Source organism: Aulonocara sp. 'chitande type north' Nkhata Bay, linkage group LG16, assembly GCF_057382095.1.
Source record: "Aulonocara sp. 'chitande type north' Nkhata Bay isolate Kocher_YH1m ecotype deep benthic linkage group LG16, A_spYH_male_GT1.1, whole genome shotgun sequence".
NCBI classification, from domain to species: domain Eukaryota; kingdom Metazoa; phylum Chordata; class Actinopteri; order Cichliformes; family Cichlidae; genus Aulonocara; species Aulonocara sp. 'chitande type north' Nkhata Bay.
In genome coordinates this window covers 34,530,077-34,555,046 of record NC_141359.1, presented here as the reverse complement: position 1 = coordinate 34,555,046, position 24,970 = coordinate 34,530,077, and the positions used below count along the sequence as shown (strand labels likewise).

The 24,970-nt window shown below is 43.5% G+C and overlaps 4 protein-coding genes across 7 annotated transcripts; 2 read left to right on the top strand and 2 right to left on the bottom strand.

The window, feature by feature from the left end:
• Positions 1–14: 14 nt before the first annotated feature.
• Positions 15–3,737, bottom strand: osgepl1 (O-sialoglycoprotein endopeptidase-like 1). Of its 2 annotated transcripts, XM_086267553.1 has the most exons (8): positions 3,586–3,737; positions 2,954–3,160; positions 2,463–2,850; positions 1,281–1,485; positions 1,052–1,200; positions 492–622; positions 328–399; positions 15–211 (listed from the first exon to the last, which is right to left on the bottom strand). In XM_086267553.1, the coding sequence occupies exons 2-8, from the start codon at positions 3,139–3,141 to the stop codon at positions 127–129; spliced, it is 1,218 nt and encodes a 405-aa protein (XP_086123679.1). In that variant the 5' UTR covers positions 3,142–3,160; positions 3,586–3,737; the 3' UTR covers positions 15–126. The 2 variants fall into 2 exon arrangements, with proteins under 2 accessions (XP_086123679.1, XP_086123678.1); XM_086267552.1 differs by lacking the exon at positions 3,586–3,737 and having other exon boundaries at positions 2,954–3,496.
• alkbh6 (alkB homolog 6, nucleotide demethylase) lies at positions 3,001–6,796 on the top strand. Of its 3 annotated transcripts, none has more exons than XM_086267557.1 (2): positions 3,001–3,176; positions 4,680–6,796. In XM_086267557.1, the coding sequence occupies exon 2, from the start codon at positions 4,685–4,687 to the stop codon at positions 5,387–5,389; it is 705 nt and encodes a 234-aa protein (XP_086123683.1). In that variant the 5' UTR covers positions 3,001–3,176; positions 4,680–4,684; the 3' UTR covers positions 5,390–6,796. The 3 variants fall into 3 exon arrangements, with proteins under 3 accessions (XP_086123683.1, XP_086123682.1, XP_086123681.1); XM_086267556.1 differs by having other exon boundaries at positions 3,001–3,232; XM_086267555.1 differs by lacking the exon at positions 3,001–3,176 and adding an exon at positions 3,536–3,628.
• Positions 3,543–10,264, top strand: adat3 (adenosine deaminase tRNA specific 3). Its single transcript, XM_086267554.1, has 2 exons — positions 3,543–3,628; positions 7,052–10,264. The coding sequence occupies exons 1-2, from the start codon at positions 3,617–3,619 to the stop codon at positions 8,099–8,101; spliced, it is 1,062 nt and encodes a 353-aa protein (XP_086123680.1). The 5' UTR covers positions 3,543–3,616; the 3' UTR covers positions 8,102–10,264.
• On the bottom strand, positions 9,116–24,543 carry sympk (symplekin). The gene is made up of 27 exons (XM_086267547.1): positions 24,355–24,543; positions 24,087–24,195; positions 23,715–23,780; positions 22,049–22,102; positions 21,891–21,964; positions 21,665–21,791; positions 21,308–21,557; positions 21,055–21,225; positions 20,626–20,865; positions 16,078–16,229; positions 15,842–15,992; positions 15,529–15,748; positions 15,237–15,387; positions 14,911–15,146; positions 14,138–14,219; positions 13,734–13,847; positions 13,488–13,635; positions 12,871–13,031; positions 12,590–12,698; positions 12,405–12,505; positions 11,553–11,643; positions 11,376–11,477; positions 11,105–11,292; positions 10,846–11,022; positions 10,637–10,747; positions 10,310–10,468; positions 9,116–9,410 (listed from the first exon to the last, which is right to left on the bottom strand). The coding sequence occupies exons 2-27, from the start codon at positions 24,153–24,155 to the stop codon at positions 9,249–9,251; spliced, it is 3,666 nt and encodes a 1,221-aa protein (XP_086123673.1). The 5' UTR covers positions 24,156–24,195; positions 24,355–24,543; the 3' UTR covers positions 9,116–9,248.
• Between the last annotated feature and the right edge of the window lie 427 nt (positions 24,544–24,970).

Genomic DNA, 24,970 nt, shown 5'->3' with positions numbered 1-24,970 from the left:
AGAAATACTTTTTTTTTTAACAAAACCAGTTTCAGAAAAAATATTTATTAATAAATATCTGTATAATGTCCTTTTTAGATACAGTACTGTTATACACTGCTTTGGGAAATCGCAATGACAATGACATCAGCTAGGGATCTTCATCTTTAAGGGTGGCAGCCTGATCGTGGCGGCCTTCACCTCCGCTGTGATGTCAACGCCCAGCGGGGCCCTGCAACAACATCATCGATGAGCCAGTGTCGATTTAACCGGGGGGGGGACGACACACACTTTAGAAAGAAAACTTAAAAGAACAATAAAATAAACCTCGTGAATAAATAAACTGACCTTGGCTCGTAGCAAACGTCAACATCTGGAGCCAGGATCCCTTTTCCTTCTCTCAGCCGCTCCACGCCGTTCCTAGTTTTAAAAATGAAAAATTAAGGAAAATGTTTTTCTCATCCTAATCTAAGAAAATTTAATCCGATTGGCTGACAGGACAGTAAATGCACCATGCAATCATCACTCCGTTGTCAGTGCAGAACTTTGCAGGAGGGCAGATCAGATGCAGACCGGTCATCTCCGTGACAATCGTCAGAGCTTTTCGGATGTACTGGTTGCTCGCAACTCCCCCAGAAAGCACCTAAACGTAAATCAATGTAAAGTAAAGGACTAGTTTTACTTTATATTATTTTCACTGTGAACACATTATAAGAAAGCAGCACAAACAGAGACATGTTTATTAAATCTATGGAAGAAATCTTTGGCTCCCGAGGATCGTTTGTACAGAAACCGACCTCATTACCAGAAATTTAGATCTTGTTTAATATGAACATCCACCAGTGAACATGAGACAAAATAAGGTAAGGTATAATAAGTAATGATCCTGTGACTGAAAGGTGAATGTGACTATAGAAAGAAAAGTTAAGGTTAAAGCACTTTAAGCTCAGGAAGCTTTAAAACCATTCTAAAGATTTCAGCTTTGCATGATTCACAGTTCAAAATAATCCTTCTTTGAGACAATTTTCTTCTGACTGGCTGCAGGTGGGTGGGGATATCCCAGCAAACTCACCAAGGTGGGGCTGCTCGGCGGCAGCAGGCCGTTTGCCTTGCAGAACAGGATGGCGCGGTGTGTGCGCTTCGCCAGGTGGGCGGCGACGGTGTGCTGAGCGGCAGCTGCAATATCATTCACACATTTCAGCAGTGTCCCCTCTTCCACACCTACAGAGGGAGGGGAGGAGAGCCTAAAAGTCAGAGGTGAATCGCTGCTGCAGGCGTTATGGGGGAAACGGGGCTCGTACCTTCCTCTGCTTCTTTTTTCATTATCGTCATCGTAATCTGATTTCTGAGTCCAGCAAAGGAAAAGCAGCAGTCGTGCGTTTGTCCCATTGGTGTCCTGAAAGAGAACTTCGTCCTATCGCCGTCCCGAGCGAGCAGCTCTATGGCCTGGCCTCCGCTCAGCGAGGAGCACTGCGGGTGTTTGACGAGGGACAAACGTCTCGCCACCTGTAGGTCACAAAAAGTTTCATCTGCATAAAGAACTGAGGCTGTTGATGTTTCTCAAACTTCCAGCAACTCTCTTGCTTTGATCTCATGTGGGCTAGACCAGTGAAACACCTCTTGCTGAAGTATACAGAAATGTAACTACACGTTTAATCAATGAAATATCTTGAGAAATCTGTCAGCATGTCTCTTTGAGCTTAAATTGTAAGAAGTAAATGTGTAAAATTACAAAAAGCTATCATTTAATGGAATATGAATAACCATTGGGGAGATAAAGATAACCCCAATGGTTATATATGAAGACTGAAAAAAAATTTTCGTCTGATTTTCAGTATTGCTCTTATTGTGAAAGGACTCAAGGTTCTCTCATTGATCCTTCCTGAGTCCAGCCTCCCCAGTGGTCCCTATCCTGGATCACTTTTATGTAAAACACACTACGGACATGAAAAATCAGGATTTTGTGTTTTGGAAGTGAAAGATTTTCTCAACTTCTTGTGCTTTTGATTTTGTGGACTTCCTTCTCCAGGATCCCAAATCCTAATCTGTCTCCCTGTATCTGAGTCTGTCAGACAGCAGGGTCTCTAACATTTCTCAGTCTGCAGTCACCATGCCAACTGGTCCCCACAGGTGTGTGTGGCAATGTCACAAAACTAATTCATCATGTGGACGACACCTTGATAACTTTACAAAGGCCGGGTTAATGACCTCAGACCTGTAGCTCTCAGCCCCGCTCTGATGAAATGCTTGTAAAGGTCACATCTTCACTTCCTGCCACCCTGGACTAACAGGTCAATACCACCCTCTGCGCTGCACTGACACACCTCGAACATCAGGGGTCGTGTATGAACGCTGTTTTTAGTCTCAAATTTGGGACTTCTTAACAAAGTGACCACAGGCCCTTACAGAGGGGACTTACAAATAACGGGATTCTAGTCTATCCTAAACATGTAAATTAGTTTTGTATGTCATTACGGTCTCACTTTATCTAGAGTATCTCCGGGAGCTTCATCCAGAGCGTGACCCAAAAGCAGGAAGTCATCAACTCCCCGGGCCACAGCGAGGAGTGAGTGGCCTCCGGACACGAGCAGCACCAGGAAGGGGAAGCTGACGGGCTGGAGCATCCTCACAGTCAGGGCGTGGGCCTCCATGTGGTGGATGGGGATGAATGGCTTGTCATGCCGCCTCACCAACTGCCGAGTGAACTCAAGTCCGACACCCAAGCTCAGGGCCAGCCCGGGCTTCACTGTGGTGGCGATGGCGGCCAACTGGCTTGGGGCCACGCCACTCCTCTCCAAAGCCTCCTGGACCACACGCTCAATGTTCTCCCTGTGGAGCTGCTGGGCCACGGTAGGGATGATGCCTCCAGTCCTGCAGGTTTGAGAGCATGTCAGGTTACTCTGTTTATCTATGACGATCGCTGCCAGTTTTTTACAGCCCCTAACAAGCAGTGACCTTGACCTCTGACACCTACCTGAGATGCACCTCCTTCTGTGAATGCAGAGACTCTCCCAGTATGGCGCCAGTCTCATCCAGCACAGCCGCTCCCGTGTCATCACAGCTGGTCTCGATGCCCAGAACCAACCTAGAGCAGGAAGCAGTGTGACGGAGTGTGTATCCGAGCTGCAGCAGCCTCAGAGCCTTCACTTTACTGCGAAACATCTTCCCGAACTAGTCACACCTGTGAGGACAGGCAGGTAATACCTCAGGGTGACTTCACAGCAGTTCCTCCAGACATTAAACTAACATAATGGTAAGCCATGAATAAGTTCTTAGAGTTCAGGAAGCATGATAAACAACTGTATCTGTCCAGAAAACGTGGGTTAACCCAAGTTTCTGTCCTGCTTCGTCTCGCTGTGCTACATGTAAATAATTCCGACTACCCCAAACTCTGTGATTAAAAACACAAAACTGACAACAAAAAGGCGAATCAACAAATTTGGCATTAATACTACTTAAAACATTTCTATAAACTCAATAATAGAAAACGTATTTCGAAAAAATAAGGCACAGGTCCAAAAAGTCGACGCTTCTTTCTCTTCCGGACATTTTATTTCGGTGCACAAACGCGTTACTGCGGATGGCGTCGGGCTGTTGGGATTTTACCTGAAGAAACGGAATTTTCATCAGATTATTTATGTCTAACCAGGTAAATCAGGTTCTTCTGCATGCTCTCCGTCGCAGTGTGCCGTTTTTAGAGTTCCTGCAGGTATCGAGTAGCCTCTAAACCCGGAATTATTTTCAAAATCGCCCGTTTCCGTACAGTAAACTTGCCTTTGCGTTGCCTTTGGGGCCACACAGAATGTCGGATTTCTGTTTTGCGGTAAATAATTCAAGAAATAAAAATGTAACCGATATTAATGTGAAAGGTAGGAATTCTTTTACAAAGGCACAATATTCATAAGAATTTATTTGACTTAAATAAAACTATTATTTATCTATCTTTCTTTCACGGAGTCATAAACTCACACAGCGCCGTTTTAGCACTTAATTTAACGAGCAATTACACACACACGCACACTAACTTTAAAGCTTGGTGTTGTTGGTTTTTGCTGACCAAAAATCATCGGATTTGGATGTCGAGAAAAAAGTTTTTACGACACTGGAGCTCGCGTGACCCGCGACTTTAAAGGCAGCGTCGTGTTTCTTTTTCTTGTTTTTCTCGAATTTTTCTGTTTTTAACTGCAGAACAAACAAAAGCCTGCTGTTGAGTGAGTGAAAGGTTTTAATGATCATTCAGTCTGAGTGAAGCTCCGTGTATGATGGGCTGTGGACACAGAGAGGAAATTCATCGGATTAAAAAAAAAAAAAGGCTTTTCTAACTCTATGGACAGAAATTCAGAGATTAAAATTCACAAGTTTACAACTTTAATTTCATTCATTTTATGAATAAAAATCTGAATTTTAAAGTAAGTTTAAGTCTAAGGGGAAGGGGAAAATAAATCTCAATTGTAATTTTAGAGAAAAAACATGGGAATGCAGCAGAGTATTCATTACTTCTCATTAATTTAGTATAAAAATAACTGAAAATGTACCTTTTTAAAATAAAATAAATGTATTTAATTCATTTTAATAAACTTAAACTTTTTAAAAAAAACAACTAATTTAATATAAATATTAGTGAACCACAGAAAGACTGCTTTATTATTTTTATTTATTTTTTTCTGGGTTTTAATGAGTTTCATGTTAACTTTCTTAAGGAGGCATGGAGCGCCCAGCATGTATTTTGGAGGAGTTGAAGCAGTTTGTCGTAAGCGAAGCTCCGCCCACAGCGTATTGTGTTCCAGATTTCATATCTGAGGACGAGGAGTCGTACCTCCTCCAGCAGGTCTACAGGTCTCCAAAGACTAAGTGGACTCAGTTGTCGGGCCGGAGGCTCCAGAACTGGGGAGGGTTACCACACCCCAAAGGCATGCTGGGAGAGCGGCTTCCCGATTGGCTCCAGACGTACTGTGAGAAGATTTCGTCTCTGGGCACGTTCAGTGGGAAAACGGCCAATCACGTGCTGGTGAATGAGTATAAACCAGGAGAGGGGATCATGCCCCACGAGGATGGGCCGCTGTACCACCCCACCGTCACCACCATCAGCCTGGGCTCTCACACCCTGCTGGACTTCTATACGCCGCTCAGCAGCACTGAGGGCGCCGCACCGCAGACAGCGGAGAGCCGCTTCCTGTTCTCGCTTCTGGTAAGGCCACGAAGCCTTCTCATCCTGCAGGATGAAATGTACCAGCGCCTCCTTCACGGTATCCAGGGGCGCGAGCAGGACACGCTGACCGAGAAGGTGGTGAACCTGTCTGCCGCCGGGGCGCAACTGGGTGAGGAGCTGAACCGAGGCACCAGGGTGTCTCTGACCATACGGCACGTGCCCAAGGTCATCAAGACGAAGCTGATGCTGGGAAAGCGATGAAGAGCGATAGAGCTGACACTACAGCACAGTGATGGAGTTTTAGTTCAGATGGATTCACCGAGTGAATATTAAAAGGATTTTAGCATCTGTGTGTAAAACGACCAGAACTGATCACCACTGAGTCTTTAAGTTTTATGTTTTAATCAAGTAATCTGATGCACTTTCACACCTGGAATAATTTATTTGGAGTTCATCAGATGTTTGTTTATGTGACAGATGAAAATAAATACGACCATAAGCGGTGTGTGCGCCGTGGGTTTGCTTACAAACACATCCACCAGTCTGTTAGTCTGTCTTAGTAAAGTGATGCACCGCCATGTGCTGCCAGCATGGGCGTGAGACACAGTTTAAAAGTCCAGCAGAGGCCGGATACTCAAAGAGCTGAACTTTAAAGTCACACAGGTCATGCAAAACTTCCATTAGAAGTAGTGGACAGAGCGATTAAACAAGCACGGCCATTCCTGTGGTTTTACGTATCAGCAGGTCTTAAAATGATTTAAATAGATGAGCAACAAAACATGACACATTACACCGTCTCATTATTTAACATAAACTGAACAAAAGTGAAGAAACAGTGCTGTGAAAACTCAGTATGTCCTCATCGCTTCCACACGAATTCGGAATAACTATCGTCTGGAGCATTCAGGTGTGTTAACACAATCCAACAATCTTCCCAGGAGTAGATACCCCAACACATTCACTCCAAGGTCAGACTGAGAAATACTTAGAGAAAAAAAATCCAAGAGCTCCATGTCGGACCCAACCGGCTTCAGGCAGCTAAAGGTTAAAGTTCAAGGCTGAAGAAATATGCTTTGTTTGGAAGGGTTACCTGGAGAAAGCCTTTTCTCTCTAAAAAGAACATGGCAGCACGGCTTAAGTTAGCAAAGCTGCATCTAAGCAGTGTTAGAGGTCTGTGCATAAATGAATGTCTGCAAACACCAGAGAACTGAAGCCAACGCTGTAAAGAAAGGGTGGGTCAAAGTTCCTCCACAACAGTGTGAAACACTTGATCAGAAAAGCATGACTTCAAGTTTTGGCTATTACGCCACCACGTAAAGGGAGTTAAACAGAATGAGTGAAACATTTTGGAGATCAGAGTAACGTGGACCCAGAGATACTCGAGGTGGTTTGAATCCATAAAAACACAGTTTTGCTTAAATGAAGAAATGTGAATGAACGTCAGTTTGAGTTTTCATGTTTTATTGTTGATCAACGAGAGATAAGAGAAATACAAAACCCCTCACGGTACCTGTTAATTTGTCTCGTGTATACAGGTGTGTTTCCTAGTTAGAAACTACATAATGGAGATGATGTCATATGTAGGTTGTCCACCAGGGGGCAGTGTTTACATATTTACTTTAAAGTGCAACTCCCCTGTTATTTATATTTGTCATAAGCTCAACTTGGGAGGATGGTTTTGAATCAATACTAATAATCTTCATTTTAATTATTTATTAAATAAAGATTTGCAGTTTTTTTTTAATAAACATGGCTTGATTTATGGGAAAAAATGTCAATATCTCCATCTTCACTCCCACCACACTGAGAAGGTTAAAACATTGAAGGTTGGAGGAAAACCCTGCAAACATGATTTCTGGGAGAGCCGTCCCTGCTGGAAGCCAGGTTTGATGAGTAACTGAAGGTTTTGTCATGTGCTGACAGGACGATACCGGGAGATCAGAGCCGCCGATGAAGCGCTGGAAAGGCTCGCCGTGTGATGTCGACTCCTGGGTCGCCCTTCCAGTCCTGTCAGATGAGCAGTCGCAGGATGTCGAGCTGGTGGAGGTGTACGCTGCGCCCATCCTCGACAAGAAGGAGACGTCTCGGCTCGTCAGGGAATTGAACAGCCTCTGTCCGCTGAGCGGCCTTCAGCACGTCAAGAGGGTGCGGCCGTGCAGCGAGAGACCCCACCCCCTGGAAGTCCTCGTGTGCCTCGTCAGTGATGTGCCAAAAATGCAGGTGGTTAGCATTGACTCTCTGCTGCCCTCAGGTGGAATAAATTGCAACGGGTTGGGCGAGCCTTTTGTGGTTAAGGTTCCCGCTCGTGCCCCTTTGACCCGACCCCAGTTTGAGTTAGCGAGCCAACACTGGCCCACGTCCTTTCACGAGGACAAGCAGGTGACAGTCGCCCTGAGAGGAGAGCTCTTCAGCCACCATCAGAAGGAAAGGATACACGCCTACATGGCGTCCGCTGTGACTGCAGCCAGAGGAGGCGGCGTGGCGGGGATGGAGGCCATCGGGGCTGTGGTGGTCGACCCAAAGACGGAGAGGATCATTGCAGTCGGCCACGACTGCAGACGCAAGCACCCTCTTCATCACGCTGTCATGGTCGTCATCGACCTTGTAGCTCGGAGTCAGGGCGGTGGGTTTTATGGTTTTGACAGTTACCCTGCCTGCAGGTTTACTTCAGCGAGCTCAGTTCAAACGGAGGCCCAGATAGAGAACGGCACTCAGCCGTACATTTGCACCGGGTACGACCTTTACGTGACGAGGGAACCTTGTGTGATGTGTGCCATGGCCCTCGTTCACTCTCGGATCGGTAGGGTTTTCTACGGAGTCACTTCAGCTGACGGGGCGTTAGGGTCAAAGTTCAAAATCCACACTCAGAAAGATCTGAACCATCGATTCGAGGTGTACAGAGGAGTTCTAAGCAGGGAGTGTGAGGATCTTCACAGCATGGATGACCACATCAAAAAGGACAGAGGAGAATGAAGCCAACTTTTTATTACACCTTGGAAATGAATTTAAAACTCAGACATGAAAGAGAAGCCAGCTACATTTTCTCTAATGGCCTGCTGGGGGCAGCGACTCGTCAGACGCTGTAAGACTTCTGATCCTGTAGAAGTCAATGAGAAGACAGCCACGTCTCCCTTTGGTTTTTGGCTTCCGAAAACATGTTCCTGATGAGTTAAATCAAACATTCAGTCCAGTTAAATTATGATCACGACTGGAGTCAGAAATGAGGATTAATCAGGACATGCTCATTATATAAATACCTGTTAATCACAAGTCTGTAAAATGTTGATGTTTTAAGCTGAGATAAACTTCAACATCTACTGAGTTAATTATGCTTTTGTATCAGAGATCCAGTGAGAAATTTTTTATTACATTTTTTATCCAAACCCAGATAAAGAACTTGTGTATTTGTCTCCATCTAGTGGTCAATTAGATTTACTGCAGTGGTTAAATCCTTTACCTTCAAAGCATATCGGAACATCAGCTCTGCTTTCGCCTGGAAGCTTCTTCGCACAGCTGCCCACACTGAGAGATCTCTAGAGATTTTATTACGCCACAAAACCACTACCTACAGCAGTTATTTAAATCGAAACACCCAATGCAGCTCTTTAGAGATCAAGATGTGGATGTTAGATGTTGATGTTTCCTCAATTCTCCCTCAAAGGTCCCACAATATTTAATCACACATGTATTTAAAAGACCTCATAAGGAAACATAATAAAGGCTAAAAGAGAAAATTCAACAGCTAAATGTATTTTTTTAAAAAGCAAACAAACTGGTAAACAATGCCCCCTGGTGGTTGAATTTTTAGCTACATTTTGCAGAAAGTGGTTACTGAAAGTACCTTTAATGTGTTTGAGCTGGAGTGGAAGCGTATAGAGAGGATGTACATACACCTACAGCCAATTAACCCTCAAATGGATGTCTTTGGACTGTGGGAGGTGCACTACAGATTTATGACATTGATCAGTAATTGAACGGCGTCAAAACTTACGTTAAACCAGTGTGCTGATTTATTTACCAACTTATTATGACGTGGAATGCTTTCCATACACAAAATGAGCTGATATTCTTCCTACAAATACAAAATACAAAACAGAAATCCTGAAAACTGAGTGCATCCTTATTCTACATCCTCGCTGGTGTTTCCGGCCTCCTTTGTGACGTCATCAGCTTCAGTGTCTTTTTCGGGCTCTGGCTCCTCTGAAGGTTCGGGCTGAGATTCCTCCATTGGCTCCTCTACTGGTTCTGGTTCAGGTACCGGGGTCTCAGCCTCCGACTCCACCTGGAGAAAATCAAAAGCATTAAACGACTACCTATGAATGGCATGCAGGGCCCTAAGAATCCAGCCACAGCAAAGAAACATCACCGTCACAGTTATTAAAGACATGAGATTAAATTGTGACAGTGCCAGAGTGTCTTTTTCTGGATTAGCACTGGATTGGATTTTATCTTAGCTAATGCTGTGATTTTAGCTTTTCCTTTGCAAATTTTAGCTCATGGAAATGTGGTATTCCACAGGGTTCAACTGTAGGACCACTACAGTTTAACTTAAAAGAAGTGTGTTACTGAAACTATCCCGATGATACTCAACTGTATACTTCACTGTAACTTGATTATTTAAGCCCTGCTGACACACTTTCAGAATATATACAGGATGATATTAACTTTCTACGTTCAAACTTTTAGAACTCCTGGTTATTTGAGCTAAATTTTATGACTTTCCAGAGCTGGAGTTGTAAGTAAGTTACAGCTGGTATTCCTGTTTAGCCTTTTCAGTGGTCTACTTCCTGTTCTAGTTATTATTTTACCAGATTTTTGCTTTTTTAATGAATTTTATGTTTTATATGCATGTTTTATTTTATTTTTCAGGACTTTTGTTGATCTTTATTTTTTTATTAGCACTCCTTTTATTTTAGATGTTTTTCATTGTTGCTTGTTTTTTGGAAGCAAGCAACAAGGTTTCCTTTGTGCTCTTAAATAAAATTTTGCTTTCTTACATTCAGTTTTAACCAAACTTGAATTCAGTTATGCACTACAATAAAAATAAATCCTCAATTCACAGCAGTTTATATTTACTTTAAAACCTCAAACATCCGACCTTTTGTATTATCTGCAATCTAAATTACCTCTGGTGCTGAAGCCGCTTTTAAAGCCTTTAACTTGTCGTAGTTTCCTTTTTACCTGTGAGATATTAAGTGTCTCTTCCTGTATTGCTGGTTCAGACTCTTCTTGCTCCATCGGCTCTTCTTCATCTTTCTGAGTGACGGGCTCCAGCTGGACTGTTGTTTCTGGCTCTTTTGGTGCCTCTTCTACAACTGAAGGAGCTGGAGCTGCTTCCATCTGTAGGAAGATGTCACGTTAATTGCATTATTGAGATAATGGAGCCAAGAGGTAAAAGCTAGCTGACCAGAAATAAAGAAGCAGTGCTGGATGGAAATGTAATTTTTACAGATTGGCGATGGCCAATATGTTTATAAACTGCCCTAATTCAAGACATTCAAAAATCACCTGTAGCTCTTGATCTGTTACATCTGTCTCTACGACCGGCTCTGCAGGCTTCGGCTCTGGTTTTTTATTTGCTTCCAGGACCGCCATGATGGACCCGGGGATGTGCGCTTGCTATGTACACAGAGAGAAAAAAAAGAAAGTGGGTTGAAATGGAAGTTCAGGGTGAAGTAAAATGTTCAGAGGTGTGTAAATGTGGAAGCAGCTGTCACCTGGTGAGGCGTGAAGGAGTGGACGTGCTGCAGAAGAGGCGCCCTCATCTCCGGGCAGCGCTCGAACACGCTCGTGAGCTGAGCGGGCGGCAGCTGTAAGAGCACGCTGAACGACTGCGGCTTTGTCCTCTGGCAGCACTTCACGAATCCCTCCCACACCTTTGGATACTTCCACACCTGCAGGGCGAAATAATAGGAAGAAGATTAGCTTCAGCAGATGATCTTCTCTGGTTTCCTGCAAGATCAAAGTGTTGCTGACCTGCTTGACGATGAGGCGGGAGAGGATGTTCATCACAAAGCCGCCCAGTCGGGGGTACATGGTGAGAGACTGGATGACAGTGCGCATGAGCAGCATGGGGAGGGGGTTCTGCTCCATCAGCTGCTGCATCACCACCGCCAAAACTTCAGATGTGTACACATTCTTCTCGCTGAAGCAGAGGTTGGTAGCTGTCGGGCAGATGCTGAAGATTAAACGCTGACAACAGTTTGTTTGTCCACGACCGACACGCCATGTTTGAGGACTCACTGACCTTTTATGATGGACTTCATGTCACATTTGATTGAGTCTATGTTGTGCAAGGCGATGAGGAGGTCGCCTGGAGTGAGCGGGGACACAGAGGAACTCCCTTCACCTGCAAAACACAAAAGTCAAATCTCAGTCCACCACAGGAGTTAGACGAGACAGAAAAGTGATGAAGGGCTCTTACTGTGCTGAGTCCCCAGCAGCCTGTTAAAGACCTCCTTCACTACAATCGGGTTCAGTTTGATAAGTTTGGGAAGAGCCTGGATGACTTCGTTCTGCACGAGAAAAACAAGAAAAACCAGATTGAAAAACCCCCAAACTTAACAGGAAACGGTTCACTGAAGGTGTTCTCATAGTACACGTTCCACAGTCCGATTATGGAGGCCAAAAGAACTCAAAATAACAATATTAGCTATAAATTAATCTTTTACCCTTTTCTTTTTTGGTAATTAAGTAAATAGAAATAGAAATGTAACAAGGTGGAAGGAGGCTCTATAACCAGAAAAATTATGAGCTCTGATGATGATGATATCCTTCACTTTGCTGTTGCTCAAAGTTAGAGGGAATTCCTCCATGACGTCATCTCACAGGTGAGCTCTGATATTTATCCGTGGTGTATCTTCAGCAACAATAACTATTGTGGTCATGTCATTGGCTTTACTTACTGACAGTGTGTACGCACAAATCAGTGATTTTTCAATGTTTTTGTACCTGAATATGTTCAAATTCAGAAGTTTTTCTGACCGTGTGTACAAACAGACAAAATCCTGGCTGTCTTAAAAAGCTTAAATAAAACCTTTTAAAATGAACACTACAACAACTAATTATTATTTTTGCCATTTGGTCATTATTTACAGTTTTCCAAAATATATATATATAAACCACAAAAAAAGTCCAAAATTATAATTAAATAAAAAGTAAAATAAACCGTAACCAAAACAAAACATCAAAAGTGGCCCTGAGTGTGTTCATGAACAGCTACAAAGCCAAATTAGCACCTGTCGTCATTCACCTGATGATGAAGAACAATCATTACCTTTTCCAGCCCGTTGATAACGGGGATCAGGAATCGAACATCTGGCACCCGCTTGTGGTAAAGGTCTCGCACCCTCTCCACCAGCTCTGGAGATGGAGGCACTGAGTGGAGGGAGAAAAATTATGTTACCCATCAGCAGAAGAACGGGGGCATATTCAACTGGATTCTGCGGTTCCTGTTTTTACCTTTATCTGTGAGAATGTGCAGGCATCGAGTGACCAGAGTCTCCGCTCCTTTAGGACAGTTTTCCACCAAAAGCAGCAGCTCAGGAGAGTTCATGCCCATCCCACGGATCTACAGAAACAAAGAACAGAAGAGGACTTGATAATAACATTCAGAAAGATGAGCATTACTTCTTACTTACAGCAGCCACGCCGCTAATTATACAAACTTTGAGTCTTGATATAAATTAATGGCGGATCAAAAATCCGAAAAGGGCTTGAAATGAAAGTGAGGAGTAACTTACAGGCTGCTCGATGGCTCGAAGCACGCTGCGTTTGATGTCAGCGATGGCCTCGGTGTAGACGCTGGCGAGTTCGTGGACCAGCCGGTGGTTCAGAGGAAGCAGGGAAAGGTAGAGGAACAGACACTGCCTCACAGTCTCTTCAGTCCAGGGAGCAGCCACCTCTGCCTCAGCAAAAAACACAGAGTGGAGGTCAGAAAAGTCTGAACAACTCACTTAGTAAGCACCTAAAATGCTACTCTTACACACTCTGTATATAAAAAATGGACTTAGCCACTGTGACATCTCCTGATGGTTTTGTACTCCACACTTGGACAGCTTAATGTCAGCATTTAGGCTGCTATAATGTTGTTTTTTTGTAGCCAGACGTGGCCATATTTGTACAAAATTGTAAAGTGCTAACGGGCTATTTGCTAATTAGCCAATGCTAGCAATCTTTTTTTTTCCCACTTTAACTGAAGCAGAAACAGCAAACAGCTAAAAATGCTCCAAAAAGCATCAACAGCACAAAAAAGTTCTAGTTCAGATTCAATGTGTGGTCACTAGCTGGAATGGCAAATGTTAAAGCGGCCACACCCCTAACTTTAAGCTGGGCTGCTGAGTGCATGCTGAAGGCAAACCTGTGTCTTTGTCGGCCCCGAAGAGCAGAGACGGAGGGTTGGGGTGAACCAGGAGCTGCAGGTAGTTCAGGGCAAACTTTTCGATGTAGTCCCTGAGATGGTCCTTCTCGTACATGCGCTTCAGAAAAGCCAAGGCAGTGGTTCGCACCTGAGAGAAAAAAAAAACCCCAAAAAAGGAAAAATATATGACATTTTCTTTTAAAAACACTACCCGAGGGAATTTCAGGGTGAAGACGCGTACACCACCTTCTCCTTTTCATGGGAGCTGAGATCCAGGAGCACGTGCAGATACTGAAACTGCCTCGAAGGACGTTTGACGATGAGCTCTTTCAGCGTCGTCATGCCCAAATACACCCGAGACTGAAACACAGGTCACAGTTAACAGGACGTTAACTACAATCCAACAAACCCAACAATCCATAGATGTATATAACATGGTCCACCACCTTGCTTGGTGCTGCTTTCTGAGGTTTTAATGGAAGAAGCGGTGCATCAGCGCTTCATCACAATGCATGTTTTGTTTTTTTAACATTTCAAAAAGATAAAACTGATGAAACCAAGCTGATAAATATCATCCAATCACATCACTATATGCCATCATATCCACCCATGTCAGTCAAGAGGAGCATTATACTGGTGCCGCCATTTACCTCGTCCTCACAGTAACGCCGTATGACTTCCAGTGCCGACTCTGTGATGATCGGCGCCTCCAGCACCAGTTTGGTGAAAAGTCTGAAACGGTCAAAAATCAGCTGGTAACTCAACTGAAAGCAGGTTTAGCAACAGAAGATCAATTCAGCTAAATTTTATTTCTATATCTGTGCCAGAAACCAGATTTGTTCTGTGCAAATATTAAAAGCGCTTCTTCCTGTCCCTGCCTTTCACAATAAAAACCCTTGACATATTCCCTGTGTGACAGTGAACAAAATAGGAGGAGATTTAAGGTTAAAATACGCTTTTATATTTTACTTTTTTACTTATGAAATTCGAACATCACCAAAACAACTTCTGCTCTGATTGTTAAACATGTTCGGGGTTCAGCAGTTCTCTATTATGACCTTCGCAGGCCAAATCAAAAAGTGGGACATTATCATGAATGAAGGATGGGGGATGAGGGATATGAATGCCACTTTATTGGCAAGCAGATGTAATATATTATTGGCCAGTAGTAGCGCTGTGGAGTGTTGGTGCAGGACTCCTGTGAATCGTAAACATTAATATAAAACATTTAATATGTCACAACTATCTATTCAACAGGATAAACCTGGATGAACGTGATAATCTGTGAAAGAGAATATTTTCAACACGACTGACTGCACATTCATAAAACTACACTACTGAATGGCATGCTGGGTAATTCTAGACAACAGTGGGAGGAGCTCTGTGCTGCATTGAGGAGCAGTAAAGAGTGTTGTGCTCTCACCCGTCTCTCTGCTCAGGCTTCTCCTGCAGGCCGGACAGCAGCGTGTACAGACAGTGGTCGTAGCTGTCCAGCAGCCCCGACGGCAGCTGGCTGAGGTAGGTGTTGTACTCCTGATAGAGCAGCGAGAAGGCCAGGTCGCTCCTCGTCCTGATGTCGTCCAGGATGAAGTCCAGCACGTCAGCTTTCATCATCCCGTCGAACTGTGTCACAAGCCGGGAGAGGAGCTTCACCCGGACCTGCCGCACATATTTCAAACCAGGTCATATCATTGCTTCGTTTTTGTTGTTTGCTTCTTAGTGATTATACGACTGGCTGGGATTACTCACATGAGACATTCCACTTTGAGCAATCGCCTTCTCAGAATGCAGGATGCGCTTCACCGCCTTTGAGGTCAAGTTCTCGATCTGGCTGTCCGATAGCTGCTGGACGATGTCGGAAAGTCGAAATACTTTTTTCCTGCCGCTTGCTCCGGTCATCCTGAAACAACGTAAAACTCGCTGATCAACAATGATTCAGAAGCTTTGGAGAAAAAAAATTATTCCACTTAATTTCCAGATGTGATGTAAAGAAACATCTTTAAACTGTAGACGGTGACCTTGCATCATTTCCTGAACTCACTTGGTCTGTGCAGATGGAAGGATGGGCTCCGGAAGCCTCTTTACCACCGCGGCTGGAACTTCCGGTAAAGCCTTTTCTGCGTAACCTCCAACCACAGAAATGGCCTGCCCGACCATCACGGCAGGAACTTTGCGTTTGATGAGGATGTCTTTAGAGCCAACATCGTCATCATTTTCCTCTTTAACAGCGCCCTCCCCTCTGGCTTTGCACTGCTCAAGTCCTGCGAGACAGACACAGATAACAGTGGCATCTCAGTTCATCTGTCAAGGGTTTCAAGTTTAAGAGATGGGTCACATAAGCTTCTTCTTCTGACCTGGACCGATCCCTGCGGCGGTCATCTGTGTGGCCATCAGCCTGGCCAGATGTTTAATTTGAGCGTCAGTGCCTGCTGACTCCACAGGTGTGTAAGTGGCTTGGAAGGAGGCTGGCATGATATCAGGCAGGTAGACCATGCTGATGAGCACCTGAAGAGTGACACAGGGGGTGTGAGGTGAGCTGTGAGGCAGTTTGGGTTAAAAGGAAAGGGAGCAGAATGAAAATGGTCCTTACAAGGTTGGCCACGTTCTCAGGGGTGAGCAGCGGGTGCAGGAACTCAGCCGTGAGGTCGATGGCGGACTGAGCGACGGGAACAGCGGCCGGCTTCGGAACCGAGAGGGGGGCGGGCTCCTCTTTGTCCTCGTCATCTTCAATAAGTGCCGGCTCTGAATGCAGGCAGACAAAGGTCAGAGGAATCCAAATAATTTTTTGCACAATTACCAGCTTTTCCTTTAGACTGGAGTCTGAAAATGTTAATGTTAAATGACATTTCTCTCATTAACCCTGGAGAACCCATGGGGTCAAATTTGACCTGACCCCATTGGTTCTCCAGGGTTAAACATGCTCTACAGTTTACAGCAGATCTGAAAAAGCTACAAAAATTCTAAAACTAAATAAAAGTGCTTTAATACAGCTATAAAATACTTTGTGCTTTTCACACATTTCTGCTCATGTGTAGCCATGCTGACACCACCACAACAGGAATAGTGAATTCTAGTGAATTCACTATTCCTGTGAATCCACAATTCGGCCTGGGGCTCGGTCACTCAGGCACAGCTGGCTGCTGGCGGAGCTCACGGGCGCGTCACTGCAACTCCCCCTGGCTTCTGCTCCGCGGCTGCTGAATGAGCCCTCATCTGGGACTCTCTTCAGCTCTTACTGGGACAGTGGCGCGGCTGCCCCTCTGTGGGTCTTCCTTGGTCTCTTGTGTTCTGGGGGCCTCTGGATGTCTGGAGTTTTGATCTCCTCCATACCTGCTTCATACCATAGAGGACAGGGCTGTGGCTCCCCACACTCCCTAGCAGATCATTACATGGAGAAACCTTTGGAATGCAAGCATGCTGATCCACACAGGTATGCACACAGGTGTACACATGGGTATTCACAGACACGGACTACAGCTTTCTTGGCTGCTGCCTCAAAGCACACTGTGCGCTGTCTATCTTGCGTGCTGCACAATATTGTTTATTATTTAGTAACTATTGATATCTACTGCCAATGGCGTGTCCAGCGGGGTGGCCTGGGGGGGCACAGGCCACCCCCCCAACCAGACTGGCCACCCCAGGTGCCACCCCAAAGGCAAAACAATAAAATTCAATCAAATATCAAATGTCCGATTATGTTTTCACGGTGACGCTCAGATATCCGAGTGTAAGTGAATGCAGCATCGGCTTCTGCGCTATGCGCATCACGTTAGCAAAGGTAGGAGAACCAAGCACGAAAGACGTCACTGCAGGAAACAATTTTTCGGTGAAAGAAAATGAGGACAGAATAAATGTCCCGGTAAGTAATATTAAGTTTGTTGAGTTTAGTAAACTTCGGCGAAATTAGAATACCAAGGAAAAAATAACACTTAAAGAATTATTGCAGCCGTGGAATATTTCAGACAGTATGCTACAGAGGGGAGCTAACATAAGAGTTATGAGTTATAAGATGTAATCTAAGTCGTAACATTACTGTATGGAGCTGCAGATTTGGTTGCAGGTTAACATAGCTGGACTGGCCATCGGGCTTATTTGACTTATTTTTTATTTTTTTTGTAACGGCATGAACAATGAGAGGTGGTGGATTGGCCAGATGCAGGTCGATGTGTAGAAATAACTCCGTTGTTTGGTGGTGGCTATGGCGGGGCTTCCACAGAGGCAGCAGGTGGATGAGGGAAGGGGAGGCAGGAGGAGAGCCCCGAGGCAGCCGCCAGTCCGAGTGTCAGGTGAACTGAACTTCAGGTAAGAAGTTATGACCTGCAGTCTATCTGGGTCAGATATGAACTAAGTTTAGGTGGAGTTTATTTTCGTTGTGCTGACTTTTTACTGTCAGTTGCAATAACTCATACTGCGTTCTAGCCAGCTTGGAGTTTTTATACAGCTGTTCGGTTGCTATGATGTTACTGATAGTGAACTTTATTTTATTCATAAGGTTAGTTAGTAGAGTTGCCAACGGCTCCTTAAAAAAATGGAATGGTCCCTCAATCAGAGAAAATATTACACGTTTCGTATTGAGCTGAGAAGAGACGCAGTTTGTCCCGAACTTCAGCTAGAATGGAAAAAGACACAAAGCTGGATTTATTCTGTCTTTACGCTGCACAGCTGCCTCTTCTCTCATCCTGCCTCTCCTGTTGCTACTTCAATCATGAAACTGATCGATGATCAGCTGATCGGCTTTTCTCTCTTGTTTGTTTATCGCCCACTTTGCGCCAGAAAGACGAAACCAGCAGATGTTGCGCTAAACAACAGCAGCACGTTTAAGCTTGATCGGCTGTTGTTAGAATTTATTTAATATTAATTTCTAGTATCAGCTGATGTTTGCTGGAGCCACAGCTGTAAAGCTGCTGGTCATGATGTCGGTTTGGATATCTGGTGAAGACCACCCACCAGGATCCTTTTTTATGTAGCTGACAGCTGGTAACTGTGCAGGGGCGGGTCTAGCAAAGTTTTGCCAGGGGGCCAGGTAGGGCATTAACAGGGAAAGGGGGCACAAAGAAATACTTTTCTTTCTTATTCTCATTTAAAATATCTAGCTTTTATTAAATAATTATCTAAATCTTACAACCAAAGTTTTTATCTGACGTAAAATGTATAGAAATCATACATATACCAAAAAGACTGTACATCACTGTCACAACAGGGTTTGTTTTCATTCAAAGGCTTTATGGCTTTACTACCTGGTGGGTCGGTCTGTAGTCAAAATGCCCGATTTTCTGTCCCAGTCCAGCCCTGCAGGTTATACTGGCAGTGTCACCATGCCAGCTGAATGTATTTCATCATCAGCCAGTGTTGTTCTTTATCAATATTACCAAAGTTTACCATAAGGCAGCATAGAAAGTATTTACTTGCTTTCAGGTTTTATTCAAATATTAGTCTTTTCAGTTGTTTCTCCACTTTTTTCCTGTTTCAAAATCAAACACCAGTTTGTGAGAAGATTATCTTCTTTTTTTTAACAGGCAGAGAAAGTTTTACATTGGAACTGGCTAATTTGTCAATTGTTTGCTACAAATGTTCGTATTTTAATATTCAAAAATGTTTTTGCCCAAAACATATGTGCAGTATATGTCAGTAAAAATACTATGCAAATATTGCTGTCCTTGAATGCTGAGTAAACACTGACAAAGCACTGATTGTATCTCTTGTACTTTATCAACGCAGTATCTAAAAACTTTGCACCGTAGTGGTTAAAATCTCATTCTAATAAGAGTTAAAAGTGCATTTGGTTATTAGGTTTATAGGATTATTGAATTATGGTTAAGGGTTGGTAGAATTTTTTTTTTAAACATTATCTGCCAATTAAATCTGCCACCCTTCTCCAAATCTGTGCCCCTACCTGGCCCCCCCAACAAAAATTTTCTAGACACGCCACTGTCTACTGCTAGCTAGTTTATTGTGATGGTGCTTTTTTTTTTTCTTATTATGTTGCTCTTTGTTGTTTGCTTTCTCTTCTGGTTTTTTTTCTCCATACAGGTGATCCAGGTGTTTGTTTTTTTTTGTTTGTTTTTTTTTTTCTCTCTTCCCCCCCTTCTCACCGTCTCTTCTCCCCTTTGGTTTTCTTTCTCTCCCTCTCTTTCTTTCATTCTTTCTCCCTGTCCTATCCCACAGTCATGTCTGTCCCGTTTGTAGCAACTGAAAATAAAATAAATTCATAATTATAATAAAGGTCAATCAAATGGACCAATATGGCAAGGCCATGATGATCCACTTGGTAAAATAAATCCGCTTGGCATCTTTCTTGGCCTTAAGACAACAATTCTGATGGCTATAGATCCAAACGGGACAAAAAAAAAAGAAAAAAAAAAAAAAAAGAGAATATGAAGGTTTTTGTGATTTCACTGCATTTTCTTTACCCCAGGCTGCATGGTTAACACCTCTGCTACAGACACAGGCTGTTCATCATTAATCTGCAGCTATTTTTGAGATTACAAACACTTTTAATTTACACATTATTTCACCTGGTTCAGATTTTGGATTTAAGAGATTAGACAATGGGTTTCTAATTTAGAAAGCGATAGTGATAAATTTCTATTTCCTAAATGCAGTCACACTCAATCAGCCTCTTAAGGTGCTAATGGGTTGTTATAACATGCTGTTAAATGATCAGAGCGCACTCAGTTTTTTCTTCATTGCCGGGGCGATTGTGGCTCATAAGTTGGCAGTTCGTCTTGTAATCGGAAGGTTGCCGGTTCGAGCCCCGGCTCCGACAGTCTCGGTTGTGTGTCCTTGGGCAAGACACTTCACCCGGTGGCGCCAGTGTCCGGCAGCCTCGCCTCTGTCAGTCCGCCCCAGGGCAGCTGTGGCTACAATGTAGCTGCCATCACCAGTGTGTGAAAGTGTGTGTGTGAATGGGTGGATGACTGAATGTGTAAAGCGCTTTGGGGTCCTTAGGGACTAGTAAAGCGCTATACAAATATACCATTTCATGTCTCAAACATAATTCATGAACAGAAGCTGCTCTTTAGCACCAAACGATTAGACTTCGACCACAACAACTTAAACTGAAGTGCACTTTGTCGATTAACTATCCGACCAAGTTTAATCACAATCCGTGGATCCAGGTTAGCCTGAAACCACTCACCCATCTTGACCTTCTTTCCCTCGGTGTATTGCTCTTGGCGAGGCCTCTTTCGCTGCTCTCGTGGCACAGGCGTGGAGCGGGTGATTTCGCTTTGGGGCATTCCCAGGTCTAACAGCAGGATGCTGATCTGACCGTGAAACTCCAGGCTGCAGGGATGCTTGAGAACCGCCACCAGGTGGAGCTTCAGGTTCTTTCGCACGCTGCTTACCTGAGACTTTGCCAGAGTGGGGGGCAAGTTTGCTGAAAAATGAAAGTGTAGAGGAAACATCTTGTAATTGAGTTATTTAGCAGCTGCAGCCAGACTGTGAGAGGTCATAGTAAAGCAATATATCCTCTGATGTTATCAAACCTGGGAAAAACATGCTTTGAACTGATATCAGGCCGATATAACACTCTAAAGAGTGAGTGTGAATTCTGAGAAGAACTCACCGTGTAATGTCTCATACGCTTGCACCACCTCTGACATGAACATTGGTCTCTGGCGAGCGATGGTGGCCAGTGAGCCCAGCGCTGTGGTGAGGTTAATGCTGGATATGGCCGGGTGGACCATGAACTTAAGCAGCTTCTCCAGCGCCGTCTTTCCCTCCTCACACAGCTCATCTGTTTGGGAAAAAGCGAAGACATCAGCCTTAAAATGTGAACGTCACCACCTCAACACATGACATTAGTCCAGTATCTGTACCGTAGTGAATGTACGAGTGATCTGTGGGAACTTTGTCCAGGCTGATGTCGCCTTCCTGACGCTTGGGGACGTCAGAGTCAGCCGTCCGTGGTGAAAGAGTAATGATTAAAGATTCGGTAAACTTGATGGCGTGAGTACGAACGCCGTCGTTCTCAGAGTCCAGCAAGGCCAGAACATCCCCTTTCATCTGTGTGACAAGATCCCAGCACGCCTCCTGCATTTCTGACACGGCTTTGGAGCGCACCAACCACTGAGACAAGAAAAGATAAAGGAAATGAAGATGAAGTGAAGAACAGAAACTGATCGCATAAAGAAAGAAATGGTAGAAATGAAGCGGGTAAATCTGACTCTTTGTACCTGAAGTGTGACTTTATACAGCTGGGTGAGGGTGAGGATGGCTTTCTTCACCACATTCACACTTTCATCCTTCAGCAACATGTTCAGGTTGGCGATGAGTCTGAGGAGGAGCTCATTGTCTCTTTTACTGAAAGCAGGATAATAAAACAGTAAAAAATCTCAAATGCTGACCCTGACTTAAAAAACCCCCCAAACAAACAAAACAACAGCAGGTCTGAAAACTCACCATGCCTCCTCGATGAAGCCGATCACAAACTTTTTCACTTCGATGGACTTGTCTGTCTGGAAAGCGATCATCTCCTACAGGAAAAAAACAAAACAAAAATGAGGCAAATTTAAATGAAACTACAGCTGGTTATGAGAGACAAATACTTGCTTACTTACATCCAAAAAATTGTCGAGAAGAGATGGATCCTTGTTGATGATGAGTTCCTGGACCTAAAGGTTAAATGCATGTACTGAATCAATGTTCTTGTGCATTCCTGTGTAAGTGGATTAGACACCAGTCTACACGGTTGCACTGAGATCTTCTGATCATTTCCAACTCTATATTGGACTCGGCTAGACTAGCTTTGCACAATTCACAGTTAAAAATAATCAATTTTTGCCTTATACTCAATCCATTGTGCAGCCCTTAAGTTCGTCCTCTCTGTTGTTGTTTTAGCCCCTCCCCCTTTAAGTCAGTTTTCTTCTGATTGGCTGCCCCTCATAATTAGAATATCTCATCTGCAGATATGGGTGAGACTTCAACACCATGCTCTGGCACCTTAGTAGTGTATAGTTAAACTTGTTTACAGTGAAATAAACAGGAACAATTTTTTCATGTAGGTTACAGGACAATAGTTTTACTGGTCTGGCACTCTTAAAAACAAACTGGGCTCTAAAACAAGTTTGACACTCCTGGTTTAGAGCCGTCTGAAGCCTTCTTTCTCACAGGGATTACCTGCACATACACAACCTCATTAGTGGAAATTTTGTACATGTTTAATATAAACATCCATTGCTGGAAAACATGTATGGGACAGAAAATCAGGAAAACCAAAATGGCTCCACTATAGAGTTTATGATTATACATGTTTAGCAAAAATATCACACATGTGACTTTCTGCCAGCAGCCTGGTGTAGGTAAAAAAAAGAAAAGCTTTTTGATGGTAGATCCAAAAAGATATGCTGACAGTAAAAAGTTTGTTTAAGCCTGCAAGTCCAAGTCATCATCTACAATAACTCAAACTGCTTTCAGCTGCACCTTTTAGGGATCATCCAGCTCATCCTATCCCTGCATCCTACTCTGTCACATCTCTTTACAACATCCTACCTGTACATTTACCTGTACCTTTTAGGATCGTTTTTAAAGTTATTTCTTTGTTTTTAAATCGGAGCTACTACAACCATATACCCCTGCCCGTTCCCTTAGGTCCACCAATCAGCAGCTCCTTAAGGTGCCAAAAACTAAGTATAAATTTAGAGGTGATCGTGCTTTTGCTTTAGCTGCTCCAAAGTTGTAGAATGATCTGCCCTTGCATGTTAGGCAGGCCTCTTCTCTTTCTGAGTTTAAAACTCTTCTTAAAATACATTTATTTGCTGAAGCCTTTGGCACCCTCTAAGGGGTTGACTCAATTTGTTTTAACATGTTTTATTTTATTTATGCTTATGCTATTTGTATATGTACAGCACTTTGTGAACCCTGGTTTTATGTTAAAGTGCTTTATAAATAAAGCTGGTATGGTATAGTATCCATATAGCTCCTCTGAGGTCCTCCTCTTTATCTTCTGCCTGGCAGCTCCATCTTCAACATCTTTTGTCTTATATATCCACTATTGTTCCTCTGCAAATGTCCAAACCATCTCAGCCTTGCTTCTCTAAATTTGTCTCCAAAGTGATTAACCTGAGCTGTCCCTCTCTCTGACAAACTCATTTCTAACCCTGTCCTTTCTGGTCACTCCCAGTGAAAATCTGAATATCTTTAGATTCTCTACCTTTCTCCACAGCCTGTGGTAAGGGCCGTGCTCGGTCTTTTGTATCACAGAGTTAAAAAGTCCAAGCTACAAACCTGTTTGAGCACATTCAGCTTCTCATCTGTGGGTATCAGAGCAGCCTGATTCAGGAGCTCCACAACCTGGAAGGAGAAGGCAGACCCCCATTACATTACAGTTGATTTAATAAAGGCACAGCTGAGAGATTTTCTAATTTAGGACAAACCTACTGTATGTGTACTTGTTGCTGCACCTTTCAGCAAGGTAAATGTAAGACCTTTAAACCCCTTTTTGTAAAAAGCTTTTCATTCTGGCAAAAAAGTGGTCTATTGCCGTTGAAAATGGTCGTCATTATTATAATCACAACTGTTGTGATTTCATCCAGTTTTTAAACCATAAAATCCATAAATCTTCCCCTAAAATGTTTATCAGCGATCACAAAAACGTACCTTCTCGCTGGTGGTCATATCGATGACAGCGGGGGCCTCAGAGTCCCCCTCCTGTGAAGAGAAGTCCATGTTGTGACCCTCACGCTGGTGATAACATGCTCCAAAGATCCTGTAAACACACGAATAATAAGGATGCTATCTGTGTTATTATACCAGAGTGCTAAACGCTGTTTATTAGCCTTTAATAAGACGCTCCTGTTAGCCTTGTGCTAACGGCGGGAGCTGCTTTAACTCCCTTTGTGCAAACACATGTGCAAAAGCTACTTACCGTTTAACTCTGTCTTTAATTTGTTCTTCCAACAACAACTGAATATCCCGGGTGTCAAGAACTTATAAACGCAGGAGGCGTCTTAAGCTAAAGCACTAAAACTCTTCTAGCTCATAATGGACGCAGCCATGTTTCACCGAAAAAAGCGGTGTCAAGCTTCTTCTTCGACGGTTGGGAATAACCACGCGCAAAAAAAAAAACAACGGCCACTAGAGGAGACACCTGCGCCACTACAACAACAGAAACCTGCTGTTCAGATAAAATTAACATTCAAGGACTCATATTCAAGGATTCAAGGATTTTCATTTTCGTCACATTTACGACACATTTACACAGATGAGGTGAAACGGAATTAAAAGCCAACAAGAATGAGAACACATCAGAGCAATTTATACAGAAACAATGAACAAAAAATATTTACAGTGTAATTCAATATAAATAACAAAATATTAAGTATAATATTGTTGTATGTATAAATTAGTAAGAAGTATGCATAATGATTGTATTTGTATAGTGCAATGACACAAATGGTTTCTCGCCTGTGGCTGAGCAGTAGAGACTACAGAGCACCACCTCTTTGAAGCTCCTATTTTTATTTGTGTTTGTAAATGATGTT

Bases quoted from the DNA above. Each gene is read 5' to 3' on its own strand.
- sympk (XM_086267547.1), bottom strand. From the start codon at position 24,155: ATGGACTTCTCTTCACAGGAGGGGGACTCTGAGGCCCCCGCTGTCATC. The intron at 21,965-22,048 runs GTAAGTAAGCAA...TTTTTCCTGTAG, and splicing joins TTCTCGACAATTTTTTGGAT to GAGATGATCGCTTTCCAGAC. The intron at 11,644-12,404 runs GTAATGATTGTT...TTTCTCGTGCAG, and splicing joins TTATCAACGGGCTGGAAAAG to AACGAAGTCATCCAGGCTCT.
- alkbh6 (XM_086267557.1), top strand. From the start codon at position 4,685: ATGGAGCGCCCAGCATGTATTTTGGAGGAGTTGAAGCAGTTTGTCGTA.
- osgepl1 (XM_086267553.1), bottom strand. From the start codon at position 3,141: ATGTTTCGCAGTAAAGTGAAGGCTCTGAGGCTGCTGCAGCTCGGATAC. The intron at 1,486-2,462 runs GTGAGACCGTAA...TGTGACCTACAG, and splicing joins CCGGAGATACTCTAGATAAA to GTGGCGAGACGTTTGTCCCT. The intron at 623-1,051 runs GTGAGTTTGCTG...ATTTACGTTTAG, and splicing joins CGCCGAGCAGCCCCACCTTG to GTGCTTTCTGGGGGAGTTGC.